This window comes from Poromitra crassiceps (assembly GCF_964638095.1).
Source record: "Poromitra crassiceps genome assembly, chromosome: 15".
NCBI classification, from domain to species: Eukaryota; Metazoa; Chordata; class Actinopteri; order Beryciformes; family Melamphaidae; genus Poromitra; species Poromitra crassiceps.
In genome coordinates, this window is record NC_139634.1 from 32,937,497 (window position 1) to 32,950,907 (window position 13,411).

Below are 13,411 nucleotides of genomic sequence, written 5' to 3' on the forward strand. Positions count from 1 at the left end.
ATGGACTGGAATCTCCCTCATCAGAGGCCAGGAGGAGTGCCTGGTGGCGGTTTGGAATTGCACTTCCTTGTTCTTCAGGTGCTGTAGATGAGAATAAATAAATAGCCACCAGCACTAAACACTAAAGTATTTGCTTTCAAAATGGCTCAAGGGTTAAAACGTGGTTCCTAATGAGTGTGGGCAGCACGATGCCTTTGGGTTCTAAGTATTGATGCATTTGGATCATGATTGTCTGTGCATTGTGTATTGGTTTTCCACAGTACAGGATACACATGTTGGCCCGCAGAAAAAACTAGTTACATGTACTGTGACAACCTTGGAAGATTTGGTCTATGTTTGGTGTGTTTTTAAAGCTGTCAGACAAATCAAATCAAATCATGAAGTAAAGTAAGACTCTCTCCACTGGCTTTGAATGGCGCAGAAAATTGCAGTTGAATCCTAACTTCCATACTTTCCATATTTTCCAAATATCCGTGTTTGATAAGAGAAGAAGAGTGCAACATTGTCATCGTTATATAAATGGTGGCTGCCTTAGATAGACTGTATCCCCCAAACTGGTCACACACATCCCATAGAAACACAATATGAAAGTGTGATCTCCATAACACGACACCTTGTATTGTATGTCTGTGTTTCTGAATATAGAGGAATACAGAGTGTGAAGTTACAGCCTTGGCCTCTATGGAAACTTCAGTCTCTCTCTCTCCCTCTCTCTTTCAGTCTCTCTCTCTCTCTGTGTCTCTCTCTCCCTCTCTCTTTCAGTCTCTCTCTCTCTCTCTCTCTCTTTCAGTCTCTCTCTCTCTCTCTGTCTCTCTCTCTCCCTCTCTCTTTCAGTCTCTCTCTCTCTCTGTCTCTCTCTCTCCCTCTCTCTTTCAGTCTCTCTCTCTCTGTGTCTCTCTCTCTCCCTCTCTCTTTCAGTCTCTCTCTCTCTCTCTCCCCCATGGTCCAATTGCCTCGCCTCACCTTGTCATACAATAGCACACCCTGAAGCTGCCTCCTCTGTTTGGAAAGTCTCTGTGTGCACAGTAAGATAATGGTGTTTAGTTATCTCTGCTGGAGCTGATGGCTGTGGCTGCGTGAACATTGTATTGTAAGACACCCTCTCTAGAAGCTCCATCCAGAGAGAGATGCAGAATGCAATATGCATGAGGGGGGGAAGAGACGTGATTGGTTGCGGTGTAGGGATTAAGGGACGGCAGCCATGTTCCGGGGCAACAGTTACATCACGCTGGTGCCTTTGCTGACAACGTTGTGAACTTATATCAGCACTCGGGGGAAGTCATTGTCTAATGTGACTCTAGAGAGGCACGTGCACGAGCGCACGCACCCACGCACGCGCACACACACACACACGTCACGCACGCACGCACCCACGCACGCGCACACACACACACACACGTCACGCACGCACGCACCCACGCATGCGCACACACACACACACGTCACGCACGCACGCACCCACGCATGCGCACACACACACACACACACACACACACACACACACACACACGATGCACTTTTTCCACAGCTATCAATAGCACACTTTTACTGAACAAAGTAGACATGTAGTTTTGGATTGCTGGACAAAAATGTTATTTAAGCCAGTTGTTATCAAAGTGAGGTCCGCGGACCACCAGGGGTCCTTGACGGGGTTCCAGGGCGTCCCCAGCAAAAAGTGGAATCATTTATTTTCACTAGAATTTCAACCATGAGTAACACAATGACAGAATGTGTGACTATTCTGGTCATGGGTTTCATTCAACCAGCTCAGTGGCCTTGTGGTCTGAGTGTCCGCCCTGAGACTGGGAGGTCGTGAGTTCGATCCCCGGCCGAGTCATACCAAAGACTATAAAAATGGGACCCATTTGCCTCCCTGCTTGGCACTCAGCAGCATCAAAGGGTTGGAATTGGGGGGTTAAATCACCATGTGATTCCCGAGCGCGGCGCACGCTGCTGCTCACCGCTCCCCCAGGGGATGGGTCAAATGCGGAGAACAAATTTCACACATTGTGTGACAATCAGTGGGACTTTACCCTTACTTTACCTTACAGTTTCTGTAATAAAATATCTAAAAGTGTGACAAGCCTCCCACCCTCCTGGCCCTGTCTTGCAGGAGCCTGGTATTGGGGTTGTTAGGCTGATTGCACCCTGGTGCACTTTTATTGGGCTTCAGACCAAGACCAAGACCTTCAGACTATTCAGTCTCCCTCCCTCCTCACCAATGCACCCTTTGTTCTGTTTGTTAGTTTAATGTAGTTTGTGGATATGGCCAAAATCTACAGTATATCACAAATACATCTTCGTATCAGTCATGTGATAATTATTACAATGTTCTCAATTAGTGTGTTAACATTATAGAGGCCATGGGAAAAACTGCCAAGAACGCTATGTCACAATGGAGGTCTACACCTGCAAATGTGTCTGAAAAACGAATGTGCCAAGTCTATTCTATTCTGCTTCAACGCAGTGTGACTCAGCGCCTTGCAATGAAAGGCTGCTGCACCGAGTCAGTCAGTAACTGATGCTGTAAATATCGGAAATGTATTAAAATATATATAATTGTTATTGAAGCATATTTTTATCACAAACCAGTCAATCAAATCAATAAAAAAATCTGATAAATCAATAGATTTATTGTCCACCTCTACTCCTCACAGGAGGTGCTCCAGGCAGAGCTGGCTCCACACACAGAAACACTATGTGAATGCAGCCTAATCAAGGTTAGGCTACATTAGAACACTTGTGAAGTGGAGTGTTAGATGAGGAAAAAAAGTCAGCATACATGTCAATGTCATGTGACATCATTGATGCTGTCACTCACCGATGATGTCACTGATGATACCTATCATCATCATCATCATCATCATCGAGATGCCTAGTTAGTTAAAATTGGCTAAGTGGTGTCTGTGGTCAGGGTATCTGTCATGATTGTGATGTCATCAGTGATGTCACTTGAGCAATTGTGATGTCATCAGTGATGTCACTTGAGCAATTGTGATGTCATCAGTGATGTCATCAGTGATGTCACTTGAGCAAGCTCATTAACATTATAACAATGCCCCCTCTCTCTGTCTCTCATCATTCAGGTGATTGTTCAGTTCACAGATGAATTTTGAGCAGCCCCCTCCGTACCCGGGCCCCGGCCCCACCGCTCCGGGCTACCCAGGCCAGCAGCATCCTCAGCAGGGCTTTCCTCCTCAGGGCTATCCTCCTCAGGGATACCCTGTTAACATGGATCAGCCTAATCCAGCCTACCCCAACTACCCTGCCGGACCCATGGGCCCCGGAGGACCGTATCCTGGCCAGGGACAGCCTCCTTACAATGGAGGATACCCCGGACAACCACAGTTTGGCTGGCAGGGAGGGCCACCTCCTGGACCCATGTATGGGGAGGCTCCAAAAAACACAGGTGGGTGCATCCATACCAAAGAGACTAAATGTGATTATGACCCCCTGAATTGACTGTCAGAGCAGAATTTCAATCTAGAGACTAGTGAACGAATAAAATATTTATTACAATAAAGTGAATGATGCATTACAGAAAGTATGATGAGAATAAGGTATTGTTAATAGTCTTTGGCGCTTAGACACCACAGGGAGATATTGAGATAGATCTGCATCAGTCCAGAGCAGCATCCAGATAGATCCCCCTGTAGAGTCTAGATACTGGTGGTGGTGATGGTGAGTCCTCTCCTGAGACTGATGAGACTCGTCAGACTGAAGAATCTGATGACTGATGGGTCTGCAAAGACTGGGTGGAGAGGGGGAGGTGGAGGGTGCGATACTGACAGCAGCAATGTTGAGAGGCTGAATGGGATAGAAAAAAGCATTAAGAAGACAGCAGGCATGTGATTGGCTTACAATGGAGGGGGGGGGGGGGGGGTTGAAAAGCAATGTGATAGGCTTACAATGGAGGTGTGTGGGGGGTGAGAGGTGATGTGACGCTATGCTATTGGTTAAAAGAGACCAGGAGGCAAACAGCTGATTATTCAATTGACGCCCGGAGGTTGACAGGCTATTTTGAGCGTGTGAGCAGATTTGAAGGGGTGGAGAAATAGGAAGTGAACTGAGGAAGCGTAAAGTGCAGATTGTAGTCTTCCTGTCTGAACCTCCGTTAGAACTTCATGTGTTTGGCTGCAAAGCTACTAGTGTCTCAAGCCAGACTACCTCTTCTACAATCTTTGAATGCTCCATAGACAGTCTCTACGTTTGCCCATTAAAATGTGGCCAGAGGCAGACCAGAAGGAAGTTCAATGGTATTCGACCAATCACGACACATGTAAACATCAGTTTTGTTGAGTTCAGAGTCAGACCTCTCTAGTTGGTTGGTAGCATTTCATTGCGGGAGCCATCACGTCTGTTTGAAGAGACTATAGCAGGCTACTAATGTGAGGTTTTTCTGAATGAGTTAGAGTTGGCTGGGACTGTATAATGCAAGAATTGAGTTAATAGAATTGTTACTGGATAGGCTCAGTGACTCAGTATTAAACAGTGTGATGACAAGCACCCAGTCAGCAGCAACTGTAGCTGTGAAACTCGCCACACTGTGGTTAAAGGTGGGAAACGGCAAGCAGCTATAGACACTTTCAACTTGACAACATCAATATTCTAAATGGAACAAAGTTTACTTCCTGTTTCAGTGTTTGCTAGTACAAGGCGGCACGGTGGATCAGTGGTTAGCGCTGTTGCCTCACAGCAAGAAGGTCCCGTGTTCGAACCCCGGTCCGTCCCAGCTCCTTTCTGTGTGGAGTTTGAATGTTCTCCCCGTGTTGGTGTGGGTTTCCTCCAGGTGCTCCGGTTTCCTCCCACCATCAAAGACATGTACAGTATGTTAAAGCTGCAGTAGGCACTTTTAAACAACAACATCCCATGGAATGTTAACCATAGCAACATAACCGAGTCGAACCCAAATGACCCTTGTTTGTGTGCTGTGATTGGCTAGTTATGTTCTAGCTAACCGGCCTGGCCTGATTGGTTGTTGTTTTTGTCAGATCTACAGCCAAAATGATAATGAAATAATGTTGCCTACTGCAGCTTTAAGGTCAAATACTGTCAATGCCCCTGACCAAGGCACTGGCAGAAGAACCGGAGTTGGATCCTGGGCGCTGCACTGCACTGCGGCTGCCCACTGCTCCTAGTTCTAGGAAGGTTGGGTCAAATGCAGAGGATGAATGTCCCCATGGGGACAATGAAGGACAACTTAACTTAACGTAATAGCTGACAGGAAATAATGTTTGGGTCCAAACTGTTCCCTAGCAACAGAGTTGCAAAATATTCAAACTGCATATGCAAAGAGAGCTGACCTACTTCCAGAGATCGTATAGTGATTAGAACACTTACACTTTCATCATGTGGAAATGCAAACAGAGACGTGATAATGCTCACACAACCGGCTCAAGGTACGCCTCTGTTGGCTGGTCAAAGTCATGGTTATTTTGGCCGTGTTCCTGATGGAACACCTCACTATTTAATATGGGTTAATCATTAGCCAGTTCAAATCATTGTCATGTCATTATCAGAGTTGATAATTACCAGAGTCTGATATGTGGCTGGCCAGCTTCTGGTTATCTATTGACCAGGGGCTGCTCAGAGAGCTCTTATCTTAACATTCCTTAGCAAGAGAGAGTCCTAGCTTAGGAGTGATTTAAAGTTCTCACAGAAACTCTGAGCAAGGAATGGACAATAACCTTTATCTTAGTGAGGTGTGGTTGACCCAAAAGAGGGTGTCATACCTAGGTATGACGCCCTCTAAGAGGGTGTCATACCTAGGTGTGACGCCCTCTAAGAGGGTGTCATACCTAGGTGTGACGCCCTCTAAGAGGGTGTCATACCTAGGTATGACGCCCTCTAAGAGGGTGTCATACCTAGGTGTGACGCCCTCTAAGAGGGTGTCATACCTAGGTGTGACACCCTCTTTTGGACGCTTAATGTCATTGACAGATCAAGAAGAGTCAACAAGCCTCTTTTTGTCACCCAGAATGCACATAAGGAGTCACACAAGATAAAACACAAGTTACTCTATTAACACTGATGCATTGATTGCCTGTTGCTAAATATCTTCACATTGTGATAACCTTTCATCGTAATAACAGCATTAATGCATATTTTCTGTGTTATTATAGCACCACATTTCTTGGCAAGACCTTCCCTACTCTGCCTCCTATTTGGATTGGGTTTAGGCACGAGGAATGATGATTGGTTGGGTTTAGGCATGAGCAGCGATGATTGGTTAAGGAATATCAGGGTAAGCCAATCAGAGGGAGAGTAGGGCGTTCAGAGGCAGAAAAAGGTGGGTCTCGACAAGAAATTGGGTCTTTCAGCCATTTTGTGAATAGCTTTTATCTTTACTAGGATTGATTTAGTCTTACTTTTAAGGGGTAATTCTTAAAAAAAAACGTCATGACGCTTTAAGGATATGTAATCAGAGCTGGTTACATAGGTGACACACTCAGCTCCGCCCTGCCTCGCTCCACCTGGCTGTTAAAAGCTGGACGAGTGTTTCTCTGCTTCAATGATTAATCGCAACATAATGAAGGCTGATGTGTTTGTTCAGGGGAACAATCCAGTGTTTTGTTTGACATGCTGCTTAAAGCAGATGGTAACTCCCATGTGTAGGTCATATAATCCTTTCACATGACTCATTTAGTTGCTCACTGACAAAAAAAATAAAAATAAAGCTTACTGTCTTTGCCTGCATTTGTCCTAAAAGGTCATCATGCCTTGTGTGTAGGTGTGTGTAGGCCCATAAGGTCACGTCTCATTTGCCCGCTGATGCCTGAAGCGGCGATAATGTCCCTCGACTGTAAGTACCAGTGGTGTGATCTGAACGGCGCGGCGCGCGAGCCGCTGTGGCATCACCACGGCGACATGCATCTCTCGCCACGAGCATAATGAGAGGAGAGTCACGGGGAGCCATGGTTACACTTGGACTCACCGTTGAAGAAGATGTCGCGGGTCATTTTAGAGAATTATATGGCTGGCCTTCTGTCATTTCATCTCTCTCTCTCTTTCTCCCTCTCTCTCTCTCTCTCTCTCTCTCTCTCAGTGTACGTGGTGGAGGAGAGGAGGAGAGATGACACAGGAGACACGTGTCTTACAGCCTGCTGGACGGCTCTGTGTTGCTGCTGTCTTTGGGACATGCTGACATAACGCTGTTCCCCAACCGTTGACCTCATTACCCCTCCCTCCCTCCCGGTTTCTGTGCCTCGACACCTTCACCCCTACCCCCCCTGCACCCCCCCTGCCCGGTTTCTGTGCCTCGACCCCCCCCCCCCCCCCTTCCCACCGCACCCCACCTCCTTCTCTGCCTTAAACCTCTGCACTCCCCTAACTCCACCTTGTTTTGCCCTCGCCCCGCCCCCGGGTCTGTTGCTTGTCTATAAATAAAAGGCGTTCCTCGATCCCACACGGGAGGTCGACATGTGTCTACCCCCAGAGCCCCCTCTGCGCCGCCGCCTCCATGTAAAGCCCTCAGCACTGACCGACCCTGTCCAGGGGGGGTGCTCCGGAGCAGCTCGTAACTGAGCTTCGAAGCATACCCTCAATCTCAGGCTGTTGACTGTAATCTTACACCAAGACACACACACACACACACAACACACACACACCGCAGACCGCAGACCAGGCAGAGATGCAATAACAAAAACGAGGGTCGGTACTGTGGTCCACTGATTGACTACTACTCGAATACACACACACATACACACAACACACACACACACACACACTCGGATCTCAGGCTCGTCTAGTAGTGTGAGGCTCTCCTTGGCACTTTATGATCTTATTACCTCTGTAAGATATTACTCCTGCCTCCCCTCCCCGCTCCCCCCCCCTCCCCCCCCCCTCTTCCCTGCCTTTCCGGCTATGCTACTTCCCATCCCCAATGCCAACCCCCACCTCTGCCCCCCTGAACGGCCACCAAGACCCCTGCTGGATTGCCAGTGCGCTGCAGGGTCCTCTTAAGAAGCTGATGCTTGAAATGTGTACCTTTTATTTGCACAAGAGCTGTGTTTTGTTGCTGATGTATGTCTTCAGGTGAATCATATGACAATAAATGGAATGCATTTTTAAAGTTGACAATGATTTATGTTTGATCGCTGTAACATTCAATGGCTGCAAATGTTTTTTCATGCTGATGCCGATATGAAAAAAAAAATGATTTCAATTATTTTTAATACTCACATTCCTTGGAAGTAAAACGGAAAATATGAAAAAATGTGTTGATTGCAAAACAGATGAAACCAAATGACTTGTTAGATGCCTTTTGCTTTAGATGGGAATCTTGCATTAAACTAATTTATCCCCAAAGGAGTCAGAATTGTGATTGCAAGATATTTTTGGATTGCAGCAGTGTGTGTGTTTGTTTGTGTGAGAGCACAGAGAGTATAGATCACAATTTACTGTAGCTCCTGGAGCCTGGCTAGAGCCATGCATCTATTTATAAGTCAGTGAGAGGTGAGGTGACCCCACTGGTGTTTGCAACATGGCTGCTTCACTGACGCTACGGGCAAAACAAACTAGTGTCACTGCACTGACCATTCTAGAGAGGTGCTTTCTGATTGCAGCACAATTTTACACAAAAGTGCAAAAGGAAAGAATATGTTTCACATACTAGCAACCATTGTTGGGCAAGTTACTTTCAAAATGTAATAGACTACTATGTTACTAGTTACTTTCATTTGAAATGAATAAGTTACTTTACAATTACTACTGTCTGTGTAGAGTAACTCGTTACTTATTATTACACTACTTTTGCATTACTTTCACCAAAATAACAGCAGTAGCAGAATGACATCGCCACCCCGTGATCATCCCGGAAAATAATTTAAACTGTCTTGAAGTCGATGTAAACCGCCCAAAATTCTAAATGTTATCCTTTTCCTTTGTTATTGTCATCTATAGTGTTATTTGCATGAAAACACACAATTTGATTCGGAAATGATTGTATCTTTATTTAAATATGTGCTTTGATAAAAAAAAAAAAAAAAACTCAATTTGTAGCTTGTGTTACTTCACAAAGTAACTGGTATAATATTACTGAAATCCTATTGGTAATCAGTTATATTACTGAGTTACTGCTAAAAGTAATATATTGCATGTAATATGTTACTTTTGTAATAAGTTACCCCCAACACTGCTAGCAACCTCTGAAGCACCTGAAGGGGTGCTGCTGGCATGTGCAAAGCAGTCAGTCAGACCAAGAAAACAACCATGTGACTTAGCTGTCGGCATCTGTGAGTGGCACGCTACATTCAGTGGCTATAATTTGAACTGACGTGCAAAGTTTGGCTTGAGGGTGAGGAGACTCGGTGTCAGAGTATTGGCACCTTTGTCCTTTACAAGCTACCTGTAGGCCTATATGAAGGAAAAAGGAAAACAATTGTGTGTGATTAACTAACCCTAACCCTGATGCGTGTGTATGTTTATATATATTATATATATATATATATATATATATATATATATATATATATATATATATATATATATATATACATACACACACAGTGTGTGTGTGTGTGTGTGTGTGTGTGTGTGTGTGTGTGTGTGTGGCGGCCAGCAAAGTCCCTTCACATGGTAAAAATTTAACGTTTTTTTTTTTTTTCCATAAATTTGAAACTCTCCCCTATATAACTTTGAATGACTGAGATAGCTCTCTCAGATCAAAATGTACAAGTATTTTAGTGTGTTATGTATCTAAAAGTAAAATGTGAGAAAAATGGCTTCAAATATCCCACAACATTCCATTTTATACAGTGGCATTCCACCAAAACCATGAAAATAAAGATCTTTATATTTTGTTTCCTGAAAATAATTGTTCACCATGATGTAGGCCTACTACGGAGATGAAATCAACCAAATCACTCAAAATATCAAAATACCTGCAAAACCCGTTTTCAACCTACTTTGGCTCATTGCCAACAATGTGTAGCAGTGACATGAAGCTTCCCAGACCACCACACATATTTTGAAGACAATCAAGAATACCTGGAACATAAAGAAACCCTGTGAAGGTAAACCTGTTTAAACCAATGGAGCTTTCCAGTGTACCAACTGTATAGTCCGTACTGGCAATAAGCAATAAGTGGATTTCTTTGAAATGCAACCAATATGAATCAGAGTTCCTACACATTTTCCATTTCAAAACTCAATACTTTTCCATACTCAAATTTCCAGACCTCTCTGTCAGACCATATTTGACATCTGAGTACACAAGGGCATCACTTTGTGTTCAAAAGTGGTGGGGACATGTCCCCATTGTAAATGACACCTATGGCCACAACACAATTTGGAGGGTTTGGGTTGAGCCTCAGTCAAAGTTTGGACTTTGAAGAACTTCTCAAGTGAAGACTGAAAAGCTCTGACAGAAAGGACTTGACCGTGTGACGAGACTCAATGGCTCACAGAGTTTGACAGCTGAATGACAGTTTTGATGTTGTGGGTTCGAGCCTCAGTCAGTTAGAGAGATTTAAAAGTGGACACCCAGACGAAAGACTGAAAAGCTCTGAGGAAACCTGTCTCAAGAAGTGTGACCCAGTGGCTCAGAGGGTTGGATTACTGCCAAGCAGTATTGAGCTTGTGGGTTTGAGTCTCAGTCAGTTTTGAGAGAGGCAACCACAGACGGCTGAGCTTTTACCGACATTGAAATTAGGTGAGGTTTCAAAACACTGCGGTCTCCCGGAACACATCAAGTCTGTCTATATACTGTAGATTTGGCATCTGATTTGAAAGCGTAAAGAGTGAGACAGGTGGGATTTGAACCAGGGAACAACTACACAGCAAACCGCTGTTTATCCCACGGAGCTATAGCCAGGTACTGTCCAGTATCGTTCATCAGCTTATTGGTATCAGTGTCCAAACTACTGATGCTAAAGAAGCATCACTGCTGGCATCCTACAGTCAGCAGCTTATCAGGTGAACATATCTGAAGCCAGAGTCTGATGCAAGGATTGAACCAACAACCTTCTGCACCACATCCATATGTTGAGCTACAGCCCACTTCCTCCGACATAGAGCTGGACAATATTATGGACGGAAAATCATAACTCAGTATTTTTAGGCTGAACACAATATATATGTCTGAATGTAGACGTCATTTTAGTCAGTGATCCTCAATCCTTTTCATATCGAGGATGCCTAATTTAGTGCACATTAGGGCCACAGACCCCCATCTGATGAGATTTTGTCTTTGAGAATATTTTTTATTGTTAGATGTTATGTGACCAGCTCTCCTCCTCCTCCTCCTCTTCTTCTCTCTCTCCCCCTCCCTCTGGTGTTTCTGCTCTAATCACATGAGCAGGAACACCTGGAGTTGATCAGCCCTGCAGGGTTAAATGGAGGCTGGCGTAGAGAGCAGGCAGATCTCTCTCTGACCCACACAGATCACAGCAGCTCCTGGAGAGGAATCGCTCCTCTCCAGTGGTGACTTTTCTTTGTTACTTTCTTTGTTATTTTAGTTTAGGCTGGAGTCCCCGGTAGTCCTGTTTTTGGTTTAGTTATAGTTTAACTCTTCCTGTTTTTAGGTTTATACTGGCTCCAACAGCCCAAAGGGGTTGGCCCAGGCCCTTTTTGCTGAGTTTGGCCGGATCTCCAGTCTGTTTGGTTTGTATTATTTGTGACTTGAATATTTTTGGGTTTATTTAAATAAATATTCTTTACCAATTTGCAACCTTATCTGGCGTCCTTAATATGTTTTGGTCTTCTGTTGAGCCATTTGTTGACATGCTTTGAAGGCCGTAACATTAGATATGATTTTGTAGTAGAAAATAACTATACACACATCGACTGTGGGTGCTGGGCTAGATGCAGTACATGGTTAAAGAGGTAGAGCCCGCCCACTAAGGTATTATAGTTACACTTCCTTATTAACTATACCTCAGTGTGCACGGTGTGTATCTAACCAGATATGATTTTGTCCAGAAATCCATGATTATCTGCAAAGTAAGTTGATGACAGTGAAACTATGATCAAAACAGTCATTCTTCTACATTCTATAAGTGCATTAACTTAACATGAAATAATGGTTATTAATAATAATACTAACTGTTAGCAGTTTGTTTGAGGATTTGTTTACTGATTGGCTGTTGAATGAAGTACCGGTAATACATTTAAAATGACACCTTGCAGGGGTTCCTCGGTGGCTCAGTGAGTTGAATGTGTACCATGTAAAGCTCAGTCTTTTCTGCAGCGACCCCGGTTCGAATCCAGCCTGTGATCATTTGCTGCTTGTTCTACTCTCTCTCTCTTTCTCTCCCTCACCCTTCTGTGTCTCTCTCACACTTTACCTGTCAATAAAGCATAATATACCCTAAAAAGATCTTTAAGATTAAAATAGTGTAAATTAAAGAAAAATTGCATGTCACGAAACCACCTGACTTTAGTATGATTTTAACTTAGTTTATCAATTGATGTTATTTATTATACATAAAAGATTATCTGCATGTTATTTTTGTTTTCTACCATTACAAGTTTTCAGGGACTTTCTGAGCTGGTTCTGAACTGTTCAACTGCACAGTTCAGAGATCCCCCCCCCCCCCCACACACACGCACACAAACATCAGATTCATGATGTTTTACAGCAGTGATTTAACTTTTTTATCCTGGGTTTCCTGTGGGCGAGAGACATAGGCAGAGTGATAGAGAGAGAGAGAAAAAACAGAATTTGGTTAAAAAAAGTGAAACACGAGATCCCGCTGTAAAAAGTTCAACCTGTGTGTGAGACGGGCAGAGGCAGGTTGAACTTTTTTTTAACCAAATTCTGTTTGGTTAAAAGCACACTCCCAAAGTTTGAAGTCGATCTGACCAACGGTTCTCGAGATAAGCGAAGGCAAAGCTAGAGGAGAGGAGGAACACACACAGGCAGACACACAGACAGACAGACAGACAAGACGACGCCCAGACAGACGCACAGACAGACGTGGCCAAAAACATGATCTCCTGGCGGAGATAAAAAAACAACAACATAAAAAACATAAAGAAATGCAAGTAGAAGAAAACCACACATGGCATGGTTGAAGTAAACAAGTATTTTTTTTTATTGATAAGGTTCTCAGAAGAGTCTCGTTTCAGTGAATGTTTAAGAATCATCCTTCGATAATACTGATTTGGTACATTATGACATCCAGCACGAGTCTCTTCACAGTGAGAGGGATCCATTACTGCTACTGCTGTTGGGATCTAGGACAGTAATATCTCTGCTTCCAAACGAAAACAAACAGTCAAAAACAACAAACTGGGGATCGATATTAGTAGATATGGAATATTAGAGTGTCACAAAACTCTAGAGTAGTAAGACCAGCTAAAGATTCCGCACATTACAAGCCACTTCCTCTTAGAAATATAAAACTTGGTATTCTCAACAATATTCTACTGTGCTGCATAAAGGTAGGTCTATACACTGTACATCGAGATA

General features: G+C 44.0%; 1 protein-coding gene across 1 annotated transcript in view; it reads left to right on the top strand.

Moving 5' to 3' along the window:
• Positions 1-8,297, top strand: part of LOC310790611 (cysteine-rich and transmembrane domain-containing protein 1) — a 14,586-nt gene extending 6,289 nt beyond the window's left edge. Inside the window, exons 2-3 of the mRNA XM_083652323.1 lie at positions 3,087-3,409; positions 7,046-8,297. Coding sequence (XP_083508449.1) covers positions 3,106-3,409; positions 7,046-7,149 — 408 coding nt within the window. The 5' untranslated portion in view covers positions 3,087-3,105 and the 3' untranslated portion in view covers positions 7,150-8,297. The remainder of the gene's footprint in view (positions 1-3,086; positions 3,410-7,045) is intronic.
• The last annotated feature ends 5,114 nt before the right edge of the window (positions 8,298-13,411 follow it).